The 25,460-nt window shown below is 38.2% G+C and overlaps 1 protein-coding gene across 1 annotated transcript in view; it reads left to right on the top strand.

The window, feature by feature from the left end:
• Positions 1–25,460, top strand: part of LOC133996859 (protein kinase C-binding protein NELL1-like) — a 251,799-nt gene that overhangs the window by 65,641 nt on the left and 160,698 nt on the right. Inside the window, exons 5-7 of the mRNA XM_062436724.1 lie at positions 14,704–14,800; positions 22,057–22,129; positions 22,707–22,789. Of these exons, the coding sequence (XP_062292708.1) occupies positions 14,704–14,800; positions 22,057–22,129; positions 22,707–22,789 (253 nt within the window). The remainder of the gene's footprint in view (positions 1–14,703; positions 14,801–22,056; positions 22,130–22,706; positions 22,790–25,460) is intronic.

The following is a 25,460-nucleotide window of genomic DNA, read 5'->3' as shown; positions in this document are numbered from 1 at the left end:
AGCCCTACAATCGTTTGAAATACATTAGATCCTTTTTGGCTCTTTTGAAGCTTCTTTATTAAAAAACAACATTAATGTATGCTGAGTGATGTCTTGTCATGCTGATGGATGATGGCAGACCTGTTTCACAACCATTTCCTTTCACCATCAAGTGTGTAGTTTGATGTAGGTTGTGGAGTATTGTCTGTTTTATTACATACTCAGCTAATGGAGGAGGGTAGACATTGGAAGCTTTCCACCTTAAAGATCTCATAATGATACGGTTCGTACTGCTTTTGTGTCCAGCAGCCAGAAAATGACATTGTGCTTTGCTTATTAAAGAAGTCAGTGAGCTGGAAGGTATATTCTGCTTCTTTTTTTTTCTTACCTTCCTAAGCAGCTCATCAGCCTGGCCAAAACTATCATTAGGACAAGAACAAAGCTGTTAGACTGGAATGGAACATCAGATTAATGATAGAAAATGCAATGAAGCTACACCTCATCTGATAATACTGTTGCTTTCTGTCCACAGTTCATACTTAGCCTTCTTTCATCTTTGTCATCCTCTGCATGCTTCTATCTTACATTTGGAGAGGGCAAATTTTCGCTATCCCGTAATGTTTCTTAATGTTTTACTATGTATTTTATATGATGTAGCGGGATGCATGAGCGGGTTTTATTCATAATTAAGCCATGCATGAAGAACTAGAAATGTTACTCCAAATGAGAAATTCAGGTGTAACGTTTTAATTTCCTGTGAAGGGCAGTGCCAGTGCTGCTCAGCGGAGCAGCAAACGTTCATTACTTCATTACCTGATCATTGATGCCCCGGCTAAGAGCAGGGCGCTGCGCAAAGAATGATAATGAGTTGAAATCAGGTTAAGAATGCCACATGATGCTGCCTGTAACCTTGGCACCTTTGCCCTTGTCCTCGGCAAGTGTTGTGCTTGAGATACAGTCACATATCTCTGACCAGAGAGCTCTTTTGTTTGACTGGGTAGTTGTATTGTCACAGCTGGGCAGGACTGAGAGCACAATGAAAGCACAGAGGAAATTATATGTGGCCCTTGGGTATCCAATCAATGGGGCAACTCCTGCAGAATAACCCACATTTAGATCAATGGGTGGCTGCAATTCCAGTGCAGAAAGTCATACAGGCCTATTGGAGTAATTACTCCTCCTGCCCTAGGCAGCCTAATGAAGGAAATTTTTAAATGTCAATGAATGGTGCCGGTTAAAGTCTTTTTTTTTTGTGTGCAATTGCTTTTCTGTAATGTGCCCTTCATGTGACTCGGGGTGCACGGACAAATCTACCGACTGACTGGGGATTTTTAATCAGTGTTGCAAGCCTGCCTTTCCACTGATGCAGCTTACTTTTAACATTTGTTATTTTCCATTGTGTTGTGTTCATCACCTGAAATGTATTTAAGGCGTGAAAACTGGTAAACTGGTAATCAAGATGTGATTTAATCTGGTTTGAATCAGCTTGGATGTTTTGTTGTTTTCTTTCTTGTAGACAGACAGACAGAAATGATGACACAGATCAGTGGATGCAATTCAAACATTAGTATTAAAATTGGGTGATTCTTCAAAACTCTGGATTAAGTTAAATGACAATGCTTTTAAATATTCATTTATTTTCTGTATGGTAACTACAGTATGTGTTATTTACCCAGATGAATATGTATTAACTGATACAGAGCTTCTATTAAAAAGCACAAACACCATGTGAAATCCAACATATTTTCTCAGTAGAGGATGACATTGACATAATTACACATGGTTGGTTGTTGCACTGTAAGTGTAAAGATGCATATACTGTAGGACACTTATGAAAACATAATTAAATGACACTTATGGAGAAATTTATAGCTGGCAGACATACAGCCAAACATTAGTACATTAATAAATTATTTGCATAGCACTAATTAATTCCACGTTTAAACAATGATAGCAGTAGCCTTAGTAACAACATACTACCTTCATAAAATTGCACCCAACAATATGCGATCAACATCATATAGCAAGTGCTAATACTAATAACTTTAGATCATATTTATCAACTACAGTGATTCCTTAAATACAGAAGAGAAAAACTGTACAGACACAAAAATGTATTAATTGCTGATCTGTAACTTGAAGCTCCAGCATGAAAAAGTTCAGTCTGCTACCCCATCCAACCCCCTGTCCAAACTCCACTCCTTCCTTTGTGCCTAAATATCTGGTTGTGTGATGAATGTATCGCTCATGTCTGGGTCATGATCCATGAGACTAACATGGCATCAGCCTTCTGTTGTCATTAGCCTTCCCTGAGCCTCTGTCATCCTGCTGCTTCAGTTATTTGACTTTGTTTTAAGGAGCAGATTTTGAGACTATTACACCTCTCTGATAGCCTTCTTGTGTGTGGGGTTCACTTTTGTTTCGTGTCAGGTGTGATGGAGTGTGTCATTACTGAAACCCCCTTCCATTGAACTCACCAGGGAACCCACCTCCTGCGGACAGGCGCCTCAGCTCAGGCCCCTAGTGGCAGTGAGGTGTAGAAGGAGGTGGAGGACACCAGAAGGAGCTCCTTGCTCCAAGGAGACCCAGGGGACACACAAACACATACACAAGCATACTTTCACGCCTTACCAGCCTCTCTATCTGTTCCTTTTTTCTTTTTTTTTTACTCAGAATATATCTGCAGCCATACTGTAGTCGTGTCTTATCAGAAAAGGACAGGAGCTTCTATCAACAGATAAGGTCATTGTTGAGGTGAAGTAATTACAGATATCTGAGACAGAAAGGAAGCAGGCGTACTGTTCCTTTGGGAATCGGGTGACAAAGCCAGATTAGACTCTGTCTTCATCTACATACTGTACTGTAGGTACAGCCCTATCCCCTGCACCAAGCTGGGGGTAAATGAATTTGGGTGATTTTATCCATTAAACATGATACATCTGCCATCTTATTAGGATATGCTCTAGTTTCAGACAATAGTTTCCTTGCCCTTTTCAGTTCAATATGCGCTACTTATTTTTGGTTACTTTATCTGCATTTGGTGTCTTATGCATCACATATTTCCAAGATGCTTTTAAAAACACATGTGAAAAAATCCCATCTTGCCAACATTTCATCCATTAGGGATTTATCAGTCTTTTATTTCTGCTCAAACTGGATTTAACAGTGAATAAGAGTATTGACTCAAATCGCAGGCCTGCCATCTGAGAGCATAATGCTGGTGTCTTTCAACCACTGTGGGTGGCAGAGCTCCAGTTTGAGTGGAGCTGGTACTGTTCGATTCATTCGCAGCACTTAAGAGGCATGAGAGAGACTGACAGATGCCCTTTTAAAAGTTGATGCTGTGGAGCGGCGATGACAGATGCCTGAATATACAGTAGAGCTTCAACTAAAGTCAAGAAAAGATAAGAGAGAGAGAGAGAACACACCAGCACAACATTACTCCACTTCCACAACACCACTGAAGGCCTCTGCTGCAAAATTCAAAATGCATTTGTGTAAAAAACCCAGATTTGGATGGGGAGGAGTGGCGGCTTCCGTTCACGATAGGTATTGAGTGACGTAGAAAAAAAAATTGTACTGGTCTCATAATTTTTTGAACAATACCCAGCCATATCAGTAACAAGCTGTGAGCATATCTTTAAAAGTGATAAACATAAAGAGTTTAAAGTTTGCCAGCTGTTGCATGTAAACATCAAAAGCCTCGTAAAAAACTCCTTCCTTATTGAAAAGATAAAGAATTCTGATCTTGACACATTGCTATAAATGGTTATAATATATATAGTCTATTGTTTTTAAATCGTTCCATGCTACCTTAACAAGGATATCTAATGCTTTCTGTCTGTTAAATCTACTCCTCATTACATCAATAATTGGCTCTATAGGAGTCTATTCTTGATGGAGATTTATCAACCTATCTCTCCTGCAGCCTTCAGATGGCTGCAGGGACTTATTGAACAGAAGGAGAAGGCTTCACAAGTATATATTGTGTAAGACAGCTGTAGATAATGTAAGAATGACTCATTATAATGTATAAGTAAGTGCATATCTCCAGGCTTTTTTTCTTCTTGAGTCTTTTATACTGATTTAAATTCATCTACATTTTAAACATGCCTTTACTAGTGCTGCAAACTTGTCACATCCAGTTAGTACCTAATTATTGGCTTTCCACCCACCCCATATGTTTTTCCTTCTCCTCTCACATTTGCACCATGCATACTGCACTGGACACAGACTAGCACACAGACTGGCAAATTGAATTTCAAGGTCAGAAAAGTACCAAATTATCAGTGTGCTGCTTGCGCTGGTTGTTGCCCCACCACAAAAAAGAGCCAATAGTGTTTAAAATGTTAGCAATGTTGTTTTGCATGATTTAAAATAATTATAATTATTAAAAAGTGTACACGCATTCTTTCTAAATGTGCAGCTCAGGAAATGCAAGTAACCCTGTGTTGTTATTTTTCATTCTTTTGTTGCTTTTTTTATTTATTTTTTTTAACACAGGTTTACAAAGTGCTTCACAAAAATGAAAGGAGAATATGGAGACAGGGAACAGTACAATTGCATATAAAAGCAGACAAGAGAGATACAAAGATATACAGAGAAGAAAAAACCTCAATTGAACTTGATATCTAATGATGGAATGTTGTGCTCCGCCGCTGCTCTCAGAGAGGTGTTACAAAGAGACACTATCGTGCACAAAAATACCCCCCCCCCCCACCCCCTGTGATTATGTGTGTTTTATCTTATCTCCTGATCTGTTCTTTAAAATCCCTAACACTAGGGAATAAAGGTGGAGGAGAGTTGTGTCTTTGATTTGTAAAAGGATGACGCTTTTTCTGTTGTGGTCACAAAATTCACTGAGCTAAGATGTGAAATATTTGGCAGCCTTGGGCATCTTCACAAACTATTATTGGGTTGCAATTGGGAGGCTCGCCAAAATAACTAAGAGGAAGACAGCTAGTAACATTTTTTTTTTTTTTCGCTTCAGTTTTTACAGGTAGCTTGGTTGTGAGAAGAAAACTGATTTTTAAAAAAAAATCTATTCTTTCAGTCGTTAAAATAAAGAATTTATATAAACACATTTTGCATGAATTCAGTTAAACTGGCAGAAATATTTGCAGCTGAAATGCATCCATCTCCCTACTTCAGAAGATGATTGCATGCAGGTGATCCATATTAGAGATCAGTCATTTTTAACTGCAGGTTGATATTCTATTGAGGGGAAATAAAAATATACAGTATGTTTAAGGAAAGTGAAGATGAGTAGTTCAGAGAAGAGTAGAGATTCAGACGTAAATGAGCCAGAATTCATGTCCAATCACAGCAAATTGACTGCAACTGAGAGACAGTCCAATTATTATGACCACCTTAGAATTACCAGGGCATAGATTGTGTTCACAAAGGAAAGATTTTATCATGATAATTCTTATACATTTTGCACAGTATAACTTCTGTCCACCCTTTTATCCGCTGTAGAGCACTGTGTGTTTTGGACTGTGTATTCACCTGTGCTCTTTAATAGTATTATGATGAATGTCTATATTGGCTTAGCTGAAAGACCACATGATGAGCACTTTTTCTGTAGGTACGTACTGGAAAAGAAGTGAAGGCTTATGTTTCGACATATAACATGAAGTATCTTACTGGGCTTTACAGGCCCACAATAGCTCTAGCTCCTCACACCACCTGAGCTAATTCATCCTGGATACATTTGGTAAAAAAGAAATATTGATTAAAGAGGTTTCTGTCACACTAAAAAAGCAGGAGGAGCCTACTAAACAAAATTTACATTTTTCACAAGCTTGATCCAAATACAGAAGGATGAAAGATATAGTTCAAAACTATTCACAAGCTTAACACTTCCATACTGTTCATATTCTGACTCATAATTAGTCTCTACATCAATTCACATTCATGAATTCCCCATCAGTCATTCATAAATGGTTGATTAATCCTTAATGAAGCTCACTATTATCACTAAATTATGGTCCAGGAGAACATTTATATATAATATGAAGAATATTTGAATGGTGATTTTTGGATTTTGTAATAAACACAAGTCAAATATCTACATTTACATATACAAAAATGTGTGTATGATCAGCACAAAAAAAACAAAAAAAATGATGCAGTTCATTTTCATTTTTGTATATTGGGGTCACATTAGGAAAAATATACCTAGAAGAAATGTGTATATGTTGTTTTTACAGCTCTCAGATGTAAAAATATGTCAAATTTGACCCTGAACATTATGTATGGGTTAATATAATTACTGATATGATATGAGTTAAAGTTTAAGTGGGAGAACACGACTTTGAAAATATGATCAACTAGATATCGTTACTCAAGCTGACTTGTGTCTCTGTAGGTGTTGTTTGAACTAAAAAAACCCTCAGTCCTGGTTTTACAGTTGTGTTACAGAGGTGAGCTTCATCCCTCACAAATCATCTTTGGCTGAGTACAGACAACAGCTGCAGAGAGCACACAAACTTCATAACAGCCATGTTTAATTTAAGCCTGCCATCAAGTCAATCACTGAATTTATGTTAATTGACCACAGCTGCTGCTGGTAATGGTTGTTGTTTTAACTGGTGAAAGTTGGTACAATACAGTAACTGAATGTTTTGCATATTGCTCTTTGCTAATAAGAAAGATAGAAAAGTCATGAAAAGATTTGATTAAAGATTTGTTTGTGTCAACTCAACTTAGAGTCACTAAGTAGAGCCCAGCTCTTGTGAAGGAGACTTGCAATGAAGAAAATAAAGGATCATTATTTGTTTTTTCATTTTAGTTGATACCAATCAATTAAAATATTCCGATAGTGATCTTTAGGATCAGCTCGGGAGAGAAACACCGAAAGACAAAATTCGAGAGAGGGATACATCACTTCTGTTGTAGATTAACCTAGCTCAATTTGATAAAAGGTTTGAAAGAAAGAAGATTCAACAGTGGATTCAAATTTAATAAAGTGCTATTGAACTCCTTGGGAGCATTTTTCAACACACAGCACTCTTTTGAGCTTCATGGCCAGATTACCACAGTAACCAGTAATCTCCCACTGGCCTTCAATAATGCGAATTATCCCAGTCTGTGGTTTTGGCAGAGGATAAACAGAGCTTTAAGAATTTTGTCCCACAGTGAGGCAAGAGATTCAAAGGGGACTTCGACTTCTGGTGTCTGATTTCATCTCTCTGGCAGAGGAAAGACATAAACATGACAGAAAATGTCTCAAGCTCAACTAGTGGAAAATTGGAAGTGGTCTGGAGTTTAGTGTGGCCGACAGATATTGGCAGAGCAAATAATGAAGGCTGTGACTGAGATTGTTCTTTTGAGGGGGAACCACAAAAGGCTTGAAAAGACCTAAATATTGTCTCTCACTTTTAAAGATAAAGGCTGTTAGTTGTGGAATTTTTTGACATGTAATCCTTTAGTTAGACAGACACCGCTTTTGATAGCGTTTGTGGCTTAATGCTGTGTTTACTTAGTCTTTTCATTGGGTCTTATCAATGGCTTAAAGAAAAAGTTGGATAACAGCCAGCCAGAATAACTGCAATCCTGACTGCGCAAGATTAAATGTAGTTTATTCAATTCAGTCGGTAAAACGGTGGAAATGAGTCGGCCTGGCAGCTTATTGAAGTGGACTGTCAACAAAATATGCGTTATGTAGTATGATGGATATATGTGAATTTATACAATCTCCACCATACGGTTCTTCTGCACTTCTAGTTGGCCATAATGCAGCACTTAAACATCTTTGGGTTTTCTTCTTTTCTTCAACCTCCCCTTTCAGAAAAATGATGGCAGAGCCACTCAACACCTGCTCAACTCTTCCTTCTGAGATGTCTCTCTCTCTCTCTCTCTCTCTCTCTCTCTCTCTCTCTCTCTCTCTCTCTCTCTCTCTCTCTCTCTCTCTCTCTCTCTCTCTCTCTCTCTCTCTCTCTCTCTCTCTCTCTCTCTCACACATCTGAATCCACACAGACACTGATAAAGGTTAGGAGCAGTGTAAGTGGAGCAGTGCTGCCCTATTTTACTGGTTATGGATGAAGTGATGGGTCTGCTTTATCTGGCTCCACTGCATCATGTATTCCCAGTGAACCACTCGGCATCCAACGTGCTTTTATTGATTAGCATTCCCTTTCTAGTGTGCTGTAGATGGTAAGCAAATTGGCAAAGCAGAGCTCCACATCTAATCCTGCATTAAAAATATCAGCTCACCCAAATAAATGAATAATAATAAATTATTAAAAAAAAACATTTTCTCATTTACACTGAAAAATGTCTGAGATTTACCTAGAAAAACCTTGGTAAACAGTACAAGTCCCTTGTAAGTGCATGGTAAATGTTAGTAAATGTCACTTATGTAACAACTGCATTTATTTATATATTGCCTTAAAAGTACTTGCTTTTAAGCTTTTAAAAGGCCAGACCTAGTTTTTATTTTTGCTTTATGTGAGTAACATTTACATATTATTCAAGCTACCTTTAATAGCACTGGTTCTACTTTTGATTTGTGCAGTATTAATATTTTACTTTTTGGAAAATAAAACATACCTAATATAGAGAGAGTACACATGACATAATAGACACTTTTATAAACAGTACATTTTTATTAAAATGTTCTCCATTATCAGTGCAAGGGTTTAGAAATAGCGTACAGTCTTTGTAACGTAATGGGTCAAGTGCGTTAACAGATAAGACATTGCACATTAATCAGCCTTTGTTGCCAACAAAATAAAATCAAGTGCCAAAATGACTTTTCCTGATTTTCCTAAGGGCTCAGTCTGTGAGAGTGAAACAACATCGTGTAAGAAGGACAGTCGGATTCTCTAATTAGAATGGTATTTCCTCGGAGCTGCCAGTAAAACAAAATGGTTCAGACACATGAGCAGAAGGCAAGTGTTTGCCACTGTGACAACCCCACCTCTTTTGGCTGTTGGGCTGGCTGCTTGTCTTTGTGTTTTGTGTTTGCGGATGCCTTGCAGGGTCGTTCTTTATTGGGAACACCTGGGCCTGATGTTCCCTGTACTGTAAGAGTGCACCCATATTATTTCATAATGAGAGAGAAGTAGAAACTCTGCTCTGTACTCTATATGCTCTTCAACTTTGTCTTTGCTTTTCCTTCTACCATGCAATCCATCACTCAATATTTTATCACGAACACAAAGACGCCAATACTACAGACATACACTGCCACTCAGTTCACTCAGTGATGAAGGTTACATTGGCAGGCATCGGGCTTTCTCGTGTTGCACTTCCATGGTGGATATACGCAGTACAACATGTAGTATGTTCTCCTTTCATATGAACATAGGCTAATTATTTGTCTAACTCATTTACAATCAATACTAAAAGATACAGGCAGCCAGTGTCTTTGGCAGTGGGGTGATGTGATCCATTTTCTTTGTTTTAATTAAGACTGCAGCATTCTGAACTAGCTATAAAGGGAGTTACAATAGTCTAAACAGCTAGTAACAGCTATAGTTAAAAGAAAAGGTGTGATGAAAAAGGATGTTTTAATGATCTTGTTAAAAATGAGAATTTAAATTTTAACGCAAGTCTAAAATCGCTCCCAAGTTTGTGACTTGTTTTAATCTGTTTGCTAAGACGACCGAGCATTGATTACAGTTTTTCTCTTGCAGCTTTGTGTCCTATTAAGATAATCTATACTTTAATGTCAGTGAGGCAGTCAGTGAGAGCATTCAGTGCATTGGGGTCATTTATTGATACAGATATATACAATTGTGTGTCATCAGCATAAAAAAATTGACTTGGTGATGGTTAATATTTCCAAGTGGGGGAGCATGTGTAATGAAAATAAAATTGGACTGAGAATGCTTCATTGAGGAATACTATATTCAATACCATGAGTATCTGATACATAATCACCCAGGCTGACAACAAAAAACTGTCTACCAGTTAAATAAGACTTAAACCAAACTAAAACAAGGTCAGAGAGACCAGCTCATTTCTCAAGTCTGTCAATTTAATTATTTACAACTTTCAGTAGGGCTGTTTCAGTGCTGCCGTTTGCTCGATAACCAGATTGGAGTTTTTCTAAAATGCTGTTGTGGGTTAGATAAACAAATAGTATATTAAAAGCAATTTTCTCTAAAAGTTGACTAATGAAAAGTAAATTAGAAATGGGTATGTAATTGTTTAGCTTTGAGTAATCTAGATTTGGATTTCTTGAGGAGAGGTTCTACTATTGAAGTCTTGAGAGCTGCGGGGAAGATGCCTAAACTAAGAGTTTATTATGTTTGTTGATACTTGGAAGGGCTTTGGAAATGAAATTTAAACAGCTTGGTTGGGATGGAGTCTATAACACAATCACTAATGGCATTTTCTGATGTCATCATGTCAAAGGATAAAATAATAAATGGTGTTTATGAGAAGGGAGATCCCAAGAAGTTTAAGTGTCTCTATTTGCAATGCTGCCTCTAATAGAAACTATTTTTTTCTTTAAAAAAATGAAGCAGATTCTTCACATTTAAGAGTTTAGTTATTATGAAGACAGAGAGCACACTAGGTGACAATTAATTCCGTATATTTGCACCCAATGATCCAACATTTCTACATAATGGTGTGAGTGGATTAAAGGATCAAAGTTAGCAACTAGCTGGTGAACATAGTGGAGCACTTAGCAGCTTAAGAGTCAGATATTTCCCTCAGGAGTTGGTAGAGTGCAGAAGCCCTACTGCTGCTTTATTTTTGCTGGATGTATTGATATGTAACAACTTCACTGTAAAAACTTTAAATATGATAATATAAAAAAGTAATATGTCAATTTTAGCCTTTACAGCTTGCTGTCCGTATGATTTTGTGGGGTTGCCTGCATGTCATTTTACAAGTGAGCTGGTTTTCAGTGCGTACATACCTGCTGCAATCCACATGATGACTAGGGGTGAGTTGTTAAGTTTTGATTAGGCAGTTTGGAGGAAATTTTCTGACAGCTGTCATTTGCCCTAAGTGTGTCTGCCAGTGTACACATTACAGTCTGTATCTGTTATTTGTAACTGTGGCCTCCATGTCAGGGTTTTGATCTTGAGTCATATAACCTACTGCATAAATGGATAGTTTTCTAAGATAACTGCATTGTTCAGCTATATATGAGATACATTTCACAAAACAAACATTACATGGCAAACCGTTTTGCTATGTAAAACAAATAAATATAAAAATCACATACTGAAACTGCCATTAATGTTACCTGCCCCTCAGCAGGCTTCCAGGAACCTGCTAAATCAGAACAGAGGGGCTACATAAAAGGCCAGTATAAAATATCAAAGGAGTTTTTTTTTTTACTGTGAATCGTGCAAAACTACTCTGGTGGAGTCCTAGAATAGAAATATAGAACTGGAAATGAGCATAAGTCCCCTTTAAAATCCAAAAGAGATAATTTAATCAAACATTTAATCAAAGGTTACAAAAATAGCAAAATCGAAAGAGTGGGGGAAGATTAGAAACAGAGTAAAAAGAGGAATATATTAATCTCAATATTCTGTAACGTTGTGCCAGCAGAGTAAAACATCCATGTAACATGAGAGTATGGCAGTATACATCCAGTAAAATTATTAATGCTCACTCCTACCATTAAACAAGCTACTAGAAATTCAAGTAGCCACATGCATTAAAGGAGACCAAGTTCATTAACCTGGTAACATTAGCCGTCGGACACCATTCAGTTAATGTGAACATTAAATAAACCATAATAAATGTTGGTTGAAAAGCTACATGGGCAGTGAAACAGTTAACCAAGCATGTAAACCTATCAATGAATGAGCTATCACTTACTCTCCCTGTGGAGTAAAGCCTGGCTTGGACATGTCTGGCTATGAGCAGGTAACGTCTGTGGTAGCAACCCGTGGATACAAGCGCAAATTGTCTGAGGACACCCAGAGAGTGCAGTGTACATATAGTTGCAAGATTATTCCCGTGGTTTAAGTACAGTTAACTTGCTTTTTTCAGTTTTTAACAATATAAATATACGATTAGAAAAAAATATTGTAAATATCACTGGGTATTGTTGACAATATGTATGTATTCATTTTAGGATACATGGTTACAAATGATCAACAAGTAACACTCTAAATATAAGGTGACAGTTCAGAAGGTAGGTCTAGATACAGTAACATGTACCTAGACATGTTCATCAGTGTAAATGTCTCCTTTCCATTCACCTTCATTGTGATGTATTTAGAAAACCTGGACAAATAAATCCAAAATGATCTACAGTACATGGCTATAAGCATTTCCTCTGCTACACTATGGATTTTTAATTGTAATATGTGTTAAGCGACTCAAGATTCATGTAAAATGAATCTCCTGGTACTCAAAGACGGTGTCAACACATGCATTGCAGTTATTCAAATTCTCTCCTATTCTCTAGGTAGTAAAATGCAGCTATTACTCATTGAATCCTGCACCATGGTGATAGAAGAGCATTGTTAATCATACTATACTGCATGTTGACTGGTGTATGTCCTCTATAATTAGCTGTTGATGGCTGCAACCTGTGGTGTCAAACTATGCAAATATACCCGTGCTCATATCCCTATTCTAATTGGCTTCCCGGCGTCCCAATGCTCCCCTTGTGAAACTCCCACACTTCACTGCTGCTGAGCCTCTGACAAGAGGGGAAGGTGCAGGAAGCAAAGACAGAGAGGTTGTGGGGGAGACAAAATAGAGTATAATCACATGACCTCTACATTCTCTACCCCGGTGACAGCTCGCCAAGCAGGTGGGAAATCAAGACAGCTACAGCATAAACATTGTGAGGCGCTGCAGCACGTACACATCAGCACGAACAAGCACCAAATGTTTGCACATGACAACATACATACAGCAATTAAATGTGAACAAATTGCCAATTACAAAAAAAACAACTCTACATTCAATAAATAAAAGAAAACAATTAATGAAATACATGGACATTAAGATAACAGACTACCTTTCTGATTTATAAACATTTATAAATTACACAAAGAATACTATGACTGTGACTCAGACATTTATTCAGATGACAAATTCCCCCTATAGATTCATTGTATAATTGAAAGAAAATTGCTTCTTTTTTTTTTATAGCGTTACAGGGAAACACCTTTTTTTTTTAAATTGCACATTATTTGAAATATGTGTATATGTCTGTTGTTTTGACAGTATTTGTTGTATTCGTCTCAATAAAAGCAGTAGGTGGAGGTAAAAGCTAATGATCTTTACAGTGATTGTTGCATTTAATCATCGTGATTACAGACTAATGTTTCAAGGTTAATTATCTGATATGTGTCTAACATTTAAACGTGAATTAAAACTGTTTTTACTTGAACTTTGATATGACATTATCTTGAGCACTTATGGTTAACACATTAGGAAATTAGCTTCATGTAGTTGACACATACAGAGGAAACATGGACACGCTGGTATCCCAATGGATCCCACTTTCTCCCAACTTGTCAAATGTGATATTGACACTGAAAAAAATATACAATATGTGTTGTTAAATGTCTGTAGCTGAAGTTCCTAGTCAAATATATTTGTTGTTTGCTAGTTTAATGTCTAGTTAAAAGGTTTTTGCCAGGCATGTAGCTTGTATAAGCTGCCCATGGTTTTATGTAGGGGGTTTGGTGAGAGCCATTAAGTCAACCATATGTACAAGCCATGTAAAACCAAAAGCTGACAAAAACCTATGAAAGCTGCAGAGCTGCAGATTTGGGTGTTGACTCTGGGATTAACAGCACTAGCGATCTTTTTACATCACATGGGAATCATTTCACTTAATGTTAATATGAAAAATACTTAATAATGGAGTTCTAAGTACATACTTAAACCAAAAGCATAAAAGTGAGTGTGATTTACAATATGGGATTGGTAGATTCATACATCAAAATGAATCACCTGTCCAGCTGCTGACCTTTCTGTCTCACAAATCTCACTTCCTGTCCTCTACTGTTTTGGAAACATGCCCCACCACTATTAAGAAGAACTTTTATATTACATAGTGATTTATTTCATCTTCACATTGATGACTCCTCAACATTGTGACTATTACTTTTTTTTTGAAGTACAGTCTACTGAAACCAGCACTAGATATTTTTGGAGTTATAGTTCACATTCCTCTTTCACAGAGATCAAAACAAGTACTAAACTACTGCATGTAATACCCCCGCAATGAAATAGAGAACAAGAAAAAATCAGCTTGCTACTCTGAGTGTGTCTCTCTGCATGGGCTCATAGTGTGAGGAGGAGGAGGAGGAAAATAAAACCTGACAAATTGTTTTCTGACATCCTCACAGAGGCCAATCGGAGCCTGCCGGCATCGTTAAGCCCATCTCAGTGCAGGAAAAAATGGTGCTGAATGACGCTGAGGATGTTTGCCTTGATAATGCCAAAGCCTGTTTGTGTCTATGTCAGGAGCCGGCCGGCTAATCCAGCCTACATACCAGGTCCAGATATCAATACCGTGTTAGAGAGCCGTGGGGCAAGACTGACTGTCACGCTCGAAGAGAGAAGTCTCTGCTCTACACTCTGCTTCCAATGAAGAGAGAGGGAGGGCGGGAGCGGACATGCACACAATCTGTTGGATTTGCTCTGTTATTCAGCTGTATTGAATCAGTGTTCCTGCCAGAACAGGAAAAAATACAACAACAAAAAAGAAAACAAAAGAAACATGTTTGTGTCTGTGTCGTTATCATAACCGTACATTCTCTTGTAATTTGTTTTTTGCAGGATTTACGAACGGGTGATAGACCCTCCTCAGATGGAGCTCACCGCAGGCAGTGGAGTCTGGCTGGGCCAGCACAGCCACAAGCACGGTCTGTTCAAGGTAAGACTCGATACACACACACACACACACACACACACACACACACACACAAACGCACACACGTACACACACTTCTTCCACGCACCTAAACGTGCTTCACATTCAAGATCGCCTGGTATAATTGGCCAGATTTGCTTTAGACTGTGAGAAGGAAGAGAGCCAAGTGCAAGATACAAGAGAGAAGTACAGAGGGCTTAAAGAGGAAGTTTGTGTGCTTTGAAATGCTTATTCCCAAGCCCATTACAATGTTGTCGATTTTTAATCACTGCTCATTTTCTCAGGCTCCCGCTTGTGCTCACAGTAGGGAGGGGACATTGCAGAATATCAGCAAGACATGCACACTCTCTTGATATTCCTACTTATCCAGGCCACCCACCATGCAATCAATGGGCCTTTTTATTTTGTTCTGTGTAAGCTATTGATTAGCCAACAAACCCAACTGTGATGTAAATTATTTCTCTTACCTGTGCTTTGACACTATCGCCGCTGCACACCAGTGTCTACCTCCTCCTCTTTCAGCCTCCGTAGCATCAAGACTTCAAGGGGCTCCTTCTGGAGGAAGGCTCTGGTCTTAAAAGACACAGCTCCATCATCCAGTTCCCTACCCGCAGTCGGCTCAGTGCTCGTAGTCTGTCTACCCTTCATGTACAGAAGGAGCTCAAAAGTGTTTGTCAGCAGCAGAGACAGATGGTGTCGAAGCGCACAGGCTTGTGTGAAGTGATGGAGGGAATGAGAAGATTCTCCCTTTAGGTTTTCACTGGGATGAGTTGGCGTGTCAGGCTGACAGGTGCACTTGTGACACCTTGAATTAAGGACCTGTTGGGTATCCGAAGGGCCATTTAGCATTTAACAGCACCTTCATTATCTCGAGCATGCATGCATATTCATGAGTTTACAGTTTAATTAGCTGTTACACACATGTAGAAGGTATTATTTTTAATTAAGTCTCACTATAGAGTGAAGGAAACAAAAGCATACAGCACCACAAGTGTGGGTGGGAGGAACTCTCTCATCATATCATGGCTACAGAAAATACCTCTGTGACTGGCTGACATGTATTTATCAAAACCAATCTGTGATCAACAGTTAAAACACTTCACTAGCTAACTGATACTGTCTAACTGTTGCTCTCCAATGAGAGACGCTGTGCTGACTGTAGACAATATTTTAAAGTAACTGCTGAGTTTTACTCAAATCTTCAAACCATAAAATTACAAATGCATTTCAAATGTTTTTTTCCATGCTTCTGTAATAGGGTAGAAGTACAGTGAGCAATAGACACTTGCCTTAGAAGTCTCAGTTCACTGTGAAATTGACTCATTGTTTTGTTCATGACTCATAGTTCAATTGCATGACCCTCATCATTTAACCACGTGCAAGAAATTCCCATAGACAATTTATTCCATGTGTACTTGTCTTCAAAATACAAAATGTTTTTGATGTGGGGAAAAAACATATAATATATATCCTATCTAAACTCATTGAAAGTCACAAACAACCTAATAGGCAAACCCTGCTAACTATTTACCTAGCTACATGTCAACTGGAGATTTTCTTACTTTAAAGGGAAACTTCAGTATTTTTCATCATGGACCCTTTTTAACCATCTTTTTGTGTCTAGGTGACTAATGGAGACAGTAGTTTTGAAATTGGTCCAATACTGAGCAAAGCAGCTGGCAGCCGAGAAACAGGATGCAGTGTAATTGGACAGGAAAAATTGCATCGTCAATTTACGTTCATTCTCGGCTCAGATTGCTATCATAAGTGTCTGACAACATTATGAAAAGGACCCTATAGAGAAAATACGCATTTTTGTTATTGTGTCTAACCAAGTCTTGCTCAAGGAGAAGTATCGTTCTGAAATCTTGTGAGACTTGAGTTGTTGTCAAAGTCAACTAAATATTCAGCTATGACAGAATTGGTGAAAGGACTGCCGGGAGGAGTTTGTTATGTTTTTGTGAGTACAGAAAGTGCAGTTTAGTGTTATCTAAAAGATTTTCAAAGTCATGGCTGAATATTTATTTCCATGACAGCAGGGGAAAAACAGGTAGACTAGTATCCAAAATTTAAACATATGGCTACTACAGTAGCTCTTCTAAAGCTCACGAGTAATACATTGTATCTGGTGTGTTTCATACACAAACATGAATTCAAAAAGAATACATGTTTTTTTATGGGGAGTCAAATGCTGTAACTATTTAATGGTGGCTGGGTGCAAAGACCTTAAGAAACACAAACAGAGAAACAGAGATGGACTAAATCAGAGACGAAACATGTATATTTTCTTTTTTATAGGGAAAACAAACAAAAAATAGATGTATTTTAAAAAATGAAGCAAAGAATGTCACACGTATGACTGTCAGATGTAATATAGCAGCATTAAAAAAAGTGTAGCATATGTGTTTAGACAAAGGAACACCAGGGCAGAAAGGGGGAGTAGGATTGTCACTTGTGAGCTTAGGTTGTAATGTCATTTTTTTGAATTTGTGAAGGTGGTAGTGTTAAGGCAACAGCGAGGTGTCAAGTTGTTCTTTAACCTGTTAAAGACAGGGGATAAACAGAACCCACGTGTATCTCCTCTTGTCAAAAGAAAAGAAGGTTGGAGATCGTGTTGGGAAAGCGAAGGAAAAGAATAAAGAGGCATTAGGTGAAGGAAAGGATAACAGCCAAGAGCTATAGGAGTAACACTGCAGATGGAGATATGAGGTGAAATAAAGCAGCAGCTGTAATCTATTCCATTCTGGACTCTGGAGGGGGATAATGATAAGACGAGCTAACTAGGCCCTTAAATAAAACATACTGAGCCCTTGCAATGGCTGGAAACGCTCCTTTGTCTCGCTCCTCTCCATCCGAGTAGCAACTGTAATAAATTATCTTTATCTAGAATCCATTGTGTCAAGGATGCTGACTCCTCAGGGACAAAGCAGGCGTGTTTGGAACTGGTGCTTTTGTAAAATGCACAGTGTTTCGTGCACCACAAGACAGTAATGAATTGAACACGCATATTGATGGAGAGTTTGAATGCGTTACATAAGTCAGTGTGATAAAGGGAAAAGTCAAACCTGGATGTGAAAGATTCAGAGCCTGTCATCTTATGACTCTTCTTTTTCCTGGTTGTTTAAATAAAACATGTTTTTATTCACAACTTTATCTATTTCATTTCAAAGTTGTGCCATCCACAAGGTAATTTTCTCCTACATACTAACAGATTCATGTGCTGGCTCTGGTCAAACCTAGAACAATAAGAAGGCTGGGCAAAAGAAGACTCCTGGGATCAATTGGAGAAAAAGATATATATAATGGAATAAGTTTAACATCATTATGAGGAGCTAAATATTAAAATGCTATATTTTTCCCATTGATCCTGTGGGATTCCATTTTTAGTCCCTTATTAGGGGATCATCATCATTAATGTCTCTCTCTCTCTCTCTCTCTCTCTCTCTCTGTTCAAAGTTCATTTGTCTGTCCCCTATCACACTTGTTCATTGTGTTAAGTATTGTTGATGCTTGTTTAGTCCTGGGAGATGATCTGCAGGTGGAGGTTAAATATTCAGACCTTGATAGAACATTGAAAGGTCACGCTTTGGATGATCAAAAGAGAAAAGAGAATGTAGGGATAAAGACTGACCCAGGACAATAAACCTCTGTCAATGTTGCTGAAAGGCGAAGAGCTGGCCGAACACGCCTGGCCTATTATTGCTATAATAAACAAGCTAACTGGGAATTATGACTATAAAAGAGAGCAGGCAAGCGAGGTGAAGGTAATGTCTGCAATAACAGGGAGTGAACTTGACAGCATTTTGGGGGACAAAGACACAAATAATAAACTAACCAGAACATGAGCCTACCCCTCTCTCACACACACATACACACATTTACATTACTTGTTAGGACCTAATATCGCTTTATTTAATCCCTTTTTTTGCGACATGAATGATTCCCAAACCTTGAAAAATTTGTGCATGAAAAACACACACACACACACACACACTGAAACTGTTTTTAATCTTGCAATTAATCAAGACAATACTTCCATCTGTAAGTAGTGTGATACATTTTTTTAATTAATAACACGTTTAATTAATTGAATGTCTCTTCACTGAAGCACATTTGCTTTGAAATAAATGTGCTGACTTTCAGCTTTGATGGTTTTTATATTTTCTAAAATCCTCCAATCTTAGGAGTAGCTACAGTTTAAGAGGAAAGGCATGATCTGCTGATATTGTCCATAAGAAATAACTAGTATAAAATAATTGGTTGCTTCTGTGTCTGTATGTTTAGGATTGTCCTAAGATTAGGGGGACAATATACTAAAAGGCTTAGGATACATACACATTATACTTTATTTGTCAGAAGAAGCAAACAACACACATATTCAGACAATTCAAAATTAAACACCCATATTATCACTTTATAAAGTTGCTCTGACTAACATTTTAGCAGACAGTTGCCCATAGATTTAGCATATTTATGTCCACCTGAGTAAGTGCAATATTTACTCTTCCTTTAAATCCAGTATGCTCAACTACTGAGAAAACATTTCTGGCTCTTTATCTGCTAGTGTGTGCAGCCAGCTAATCTCTAACTTTGTCTGCCTGTCATTTGTTTCTGGGCAGGTAGCGTACCGTGGTTTATTAGAGCTTGTCTACTAAAAACAGCTGTCTGCACTCTGCTGAAAACGAGGCTGATGAAAAAGCTGAGACGGAATCGTACAATGTGCTGTTAATCCAAAACAATGATCTCAAAAGAGAGGCTTAAAAAACTGCCAAATGGCTGCAGAGTTGCTGTTAATTCTCTGTGGGTTTATCACTGTGAGCAACCTGTTTTATATTACATGTGGCTCTTTGATTCATTGTTGATATAAAAACAAATACTGATAGGTGTAGCTGAAAGCTGAAAGCACTTTCATTCACTTTTTATTCATTCATTTCAAATCAGGTGCTGAAGTAATGAGACAAAACTTAGCCATCATCTTCCTACTTATATACTGTACTGCGTAAGACTTAAAATACAGCTGTGTAGACTTGACTTACCACGGGAGCAAACCATTATTCCTATAACATGCTATTCAAACATATGTGCCATATGTTTTGGCAGAGGAGTGAAACACGTGTGCGCAAATCTGCCTGTGTGTGTGTGTGTGTGTGTGTGTGTGTGTGTGTGTGTGTGTGTGTGAGAGAGAGAGAGAGTGTGAGAGTGAGAGAGAGTGAGAGAGAGAGAGAGAGAGAGAGAGAGAGAGAGAGGAGAGAGAGAGAGAGAGAGAGAGAGAGAGAGAGAGAGAGAGAGAGGGAGAGAGAGAGAGAGAGAGAGAGAGAGAGAGAGAGAGAGAGAGAGAGAGAGAGAGAGAGAGAGAGAGAGAGAGAGAGAGAGAGAGAGAGAGAGAGATAGAGGAGAGATTTTATGACTTCAGTTTGAATTACCTACTGATCATTGACAGTGATGTGTGGTCAGGGTTCCTATATTACACCACTGGGACAGACATCTGTGATCTACACCTTCATTTTCATTCTGAGTGACACTGACAATCTCTTCTTCACACAGCCTGTGCATGTATATGTGTGTGTGCGTGCGTGAGTGAGTGAGTGAGTGTGTGAATGCATTTGTTCTCAATCTGTGCTGCATGCCTGTTCATCTCAAGGCTCTCTCACTCTGTGAAGTAGAGGCAGGTGTTGCTTGCATCCCGGCCAGCCAAATGCACCGTAAATGGATTTCACATACACATCAAGTAGAGAGGAGTTGATGCCAACTGTGCTTGAGGTGGCACATTTTAATGCCCTTCCAGCATGTTTTCAGTAGCCAATTTAAAGGAATGGAGAAATTATATTACCCCAGTGTCTTTGCGTATGTGTGTGTGTGCGTGTGTTTGTATGTGTGTGGGCAACCCAGTGTTTCACAAATTTGGTTTTCCATTAAAGAGGGTGTTCTTTTTTTTTCTTTTCCAAAATTGCTCCCTGTGGTCATCATGAAGTCCTCTATTTACCAGCTCTGGACCTCTGGAGATAGCCTGTCATTCAGGGTGATTGACAGACAGACCTTTTTGGAGAAGTGAACTCCTCAGTTATATGCTGTTTATTTCTGCCTATGTGTAAAGTATATTTGCCTCAGTTCAGTTAGGAATGGATACGTATATGCATGGTGCATAGTAATGTTTTTCCTCGTTTGCTGTTCTCTATTTTACATTTCTAAAATACATGCACTATCAAATCAATTTTAATATGAATTGCTTTCCCTACTAAGAAAGATTCCTTGCATGAAAGGACACAAATGTGATAATACAGTGTGTTGGTCCACACATCTTTAGAGGCTGTTTACCATAATGAACTTCAGTTTTTCCCCTGTAGGTGTGATTTAACTGACACTAAACACATTTATTTTTTAACTAAACCCTTTCAGTGTAAGATATATTAAGCTCCTGAGCACTTCCTCCACTGATGAAGTTAACCATTGATAAACAAATTCTCCATAACAGTAGGTTATGTTGATACACTTAGTTGTTGTCAGATTTAAGTATATTTATGGCTTTCTGTTTGTGTGAGGTCTTATGCAGATCTGCAAAATGCAGATTAAACGTTTTAAATTATTAAAATGAATTTGAAATGTTCCATCTTTGGTGGTGGTGTTTGCTCTCTGAGTGCTTTTATAGTTCAACTCGGATATGCAAACCACTTAGCTTGTGAACAATAAAATATGGATAAAGTTTCTTGTTTTTTTGTTTTTTAAATAATCAAATATCTTTTATATACCTTCTATTTTTGAATCTCTAATAAGCTCTGAAACTGAATAAATGCAGAAGCCTACTGGAAAAATATGAGGGAAAGATGGGGACATGGTTGATTAATATCACACATGTGCCCAAATGATATAAAACCAATCCTTCCCAAAACATATAGATCACTTGCTTTAATTGATATATAGCCAAGTTTGGATATAATAAATAAAGGTTCTGAGGTATCTATCTCTGAGATTTCTGCCTCCACCCCGATGACAGAGGTTATTTTTACTACTTGTAGCATTAAAGTGACATTCAAGAAATGCAAAAGGAACTCTTTTTTATGGGAACAGTGTCTCTATTACTTGGCATAAATCACTGATGTCCTTGTCAAAAACCCTAACCACCACTACTTCCTTCCCAAAGAAATAGGAACGCTTGAGTGTGATCTAAAATTTGGATAAACCAAACTTTTAGAGATCCAAAAATACATCCCACAACCAAGTGTATCATTGTCTCTTTCTGTCTCCTCCCTTTGTGTTTCCAGGGCGTTATCCAGGATGTGAAGTTGATTTTCGCTCCTAATGGCTACATCACTCAGTGTCCTAACCTTAACCGCAGTAAGTACCATGATGACTCTGTCCTACATAGTGTTCCAGACAGAGATTAAAAAGTAACACTCTTCATTACTCTGTGCCATTATAAAATTGGACTGTAATAAGCTACGTTTCAGATGGTGGTGACCTCTCCCCACTGATCACAGACAAACTCTCGCTCCATTTCTTCATCTCCCTCTCTTCGAGTATTCTTCCCTTTTTCCTGTAATGCAGATTCAGTGCAGCCTCCTCTCTCCCCACCACTGTTTCTCCATCTGTTTACTGTCAGATTAAGATACAAGGCCACTGCTGTGCAACTGTCTCTGTCACTGATCAATACAGCATGTAATCACACCTTGTCTCTGCATTATTGATACTAATACCAACCACAAGCCTAAAACAAAGAGTAAACGGATATGTGAGGCTTTCCTTTTGTTTGCTGTTGGCAGCCAGCTGAGCGGTGTCAAAATAAATACCAACAAGCTAATAATTTCTATTCATTTGCTTGGTTTATTGTTTATCTAAACTCTTCCCTTTTGCTCTTTTTCTCGTATCTCTCTCTCTCTCTCTCTGGTTTTTTTTTTTTTTTCTCTCCAATGAGCCTGTCCGACCTGCAGCGATTTCCTGAGCCTGGTGCAAGGCATCATGGACCTTCAGGAGCTACTTGCCAAGATGACCCTGAAGGTAAGAACAATGACAGACCTCCCACACAGAAAGCTAACCACCTACAGCTCACCAGACTGCACAAAAACTAAGCAGAGTGTGTACTATATTGAAAAACTCAATATGGGAACTATGCAAAGTTAGCAACCATGTCAGTGAAAGTCTTTGTTCCAATTAAAAGATACACTAATACCTTTGTTTGTGTTGTAGCCTGACAAACAAATACATAAATAACCAAAAATGAATAAATAACTTCCGTCTCTGCTACAGCCGGAGACAGCAGAATACTTTGATTTCGTTTCTGCTTTCATTGAAGCTCATCCTTTAAAGTCAGTATCTGATTTTTGTTTAATTTCAACAAGACCACGCACATAAAAAAAGATAGTTATTGTAGGAAAACAAAAACAACTAAATTAACACGCACCTTAATCTGTTTCTGTAAATATGATTATTCTGTCAATTACTACTGTGAGCGGGTAGTGAAGTTATTTTTTTTAAATATTCACAAACACAGAGAGATATTAATATGCATGTAAGTGGGAGCCGCAAACAGACAATCGCTTGGACCCATGTAATCTTCTTCCATGGTTTTGTTTTTTCGCAGCTTGCAGTCACTCTGGATAAAGACAGGAAACAATGCAATCGATTTCATTTTGGATATAAAAGTCAGCGTCGTAACAATAGAGGAAAATATAAATGCCTGAACTTTAGCCTTATAATATCAAGCACTGAGGAAAAGTATTGACAATAAAGAAGAGTAGGGATGGCAGTTGGTTATTCTTGACCTTATAATTAGCAGTTAACTTTCACAAGCTTGTCATAGGGATTTTTTTCCGTAATAGCAGACTGAGTTTACTCAGTGCAGTGGAACCAAAAAGACCTTCAGTTCAGATTGTTTTGCCAAAAAAAGAAGAAATAAAAGAGTACAGTTTGTTGTGGTATCAGATAAACACCCTGTAGGGGGTTTGGTGCTTTTATATCAGTTGAATAAAGCAAGGAAGGAAGGAAGACGGCAAGGACGAGCAATGTTTTATGAGATAATGTCTTGTTGTTTGAATCAGAAAAGTGACTACTGTATTATTTCCAGGAATCGGATACATGTAGTCTAGAAAAAAGGACAGCATGTATCTTTTGGAGGAAAACATACGCGTATGATAATTTCTTTCTCATTTTCCTCACTTCTGATGTGTGTTTCTTTCTTGATAAATCACAATCTGTTTTAATTATATGGGATTCAGACAATTTATTCATCAGGAATTGTGATATGGGAAGATTTAGATCTGTAAAAGATTTATAATTATCTTACATACCAACATTATAAACTTTAAATACTGACCCGTGAGAATGTGTTGCAGTATGTTGTTATATTAACCAAACCAAAGGAGCAGCTGCATCTATATTTGGGATAAGCAATATACTGTTTACCTTGATAAAAACACGTTTTAATCATAATGTTTATTATCCTGCTGTGCTATCTGCTATCTATTGTGATGATAGCCAGATTGAGACTAGTAGAAACACGCTCATGAGGGACAGGGTACATTCAGAGTTCAGAAAGGTGTCAGCAAATAGAGGCTATATTGTCTCAACGGGTGGTGCACATTCTGCCCTGGAGTCATGGGGAAGAGCCTGAACCACTTATAAGACTAAGCATCTGCATAACTACGTGCGCGAGTGTGTGTGATTGACTCTGTATGAGATGGAGTCCGTGTGCTTCTGTGCGCACGAGTGAGTGCTATCAGGTGGGAGTGAATGAAGCAAGGACATCTCAGTGGGCAGGCGAGCTATAGAATAATTTTCGGTGTAAATAAGGGTGAAATGAAGAACATTACCCTACTGCTGTTTCAACGCCTACTCCTTCACATTAACTCACCCCGACCTATCGCCACCTGACCTCGTTGCTCATACGAGTCGCAGCAGGGAAGATGCAGTCATTTCAAGCTCTAAATGGCTTTTTGCCTTTATGTGCTGGAGAATAGAGGGATTCAGCACAGGGATGAATAATTGCTCGGTCCTGAGTGCACAATGTTGAGTGTCAAGAAAAGGTGAGATGACAGTAGCCATGCACTGTGTGGGGATTAGTGTAATGACATTTTCATCTAGTACATGTGTGTGTGTGTCAGAGAGAGTGCAGATATGTGGTTATGGCTATTTTCACACAAACATGCAGTAGAAATAGGTCTTTGGAGTTTTTCTCCATGGCGACAATATAGATTATACATTCTAAGATATTCTCACCTACTCTTAGTGGTATGTAACCATCCAGAAAGTTGTATTCGTCCAGGATTTCAGACTTCAGTCTTCCTCTCTATCCACTCTCAATAACTGGTATTACATTACATTTTTCAAAATTACATTTTCAAAGTCAGCAGCAGCATCTCTTTCCAGAATCAGTGTTCCTGGTACTCTGGATAATCCACAGACTTCACCGTCAACATTTTTTTTTAAAAACTATATTTGACCAATAGTGCGGAAATGTTTGACAGCAAGGTCAGAGACAGATATGAAAAAATAAACCCTAAACTGTCTGCAGTAGATACCGCTAGAGGTGAGTGAGTATTACGGGGGAACTGACCCTCTAAAATTACTTACAGATGCAATAACAATTTTGGTTTCTCGCTTCCTCTGTGTTGTGCTTTAAGGCTGCCCTTTGAAGGCTAAAGAAAGAACAATTCTCCTACTTACTGCAGAC

The sequence above is a fragment of the Scomber scombrus genome, chromosome 1 (assembly GCF_963691925.1).
Source record: "Scomber scombrus chromosome 1, fScoSco1.1, whole genome shotgun sequence".
NCBI classification, from domain to species: domain Eukaryota; kingdom Metazoa; phylum Chordata; class Actinopteri; order Scombriformes; family Scombridae; genus Scomber; species Scomber scombrus.
This window is presented reverse-complemented; position numbering and strand designations above follow the sequence as displayed.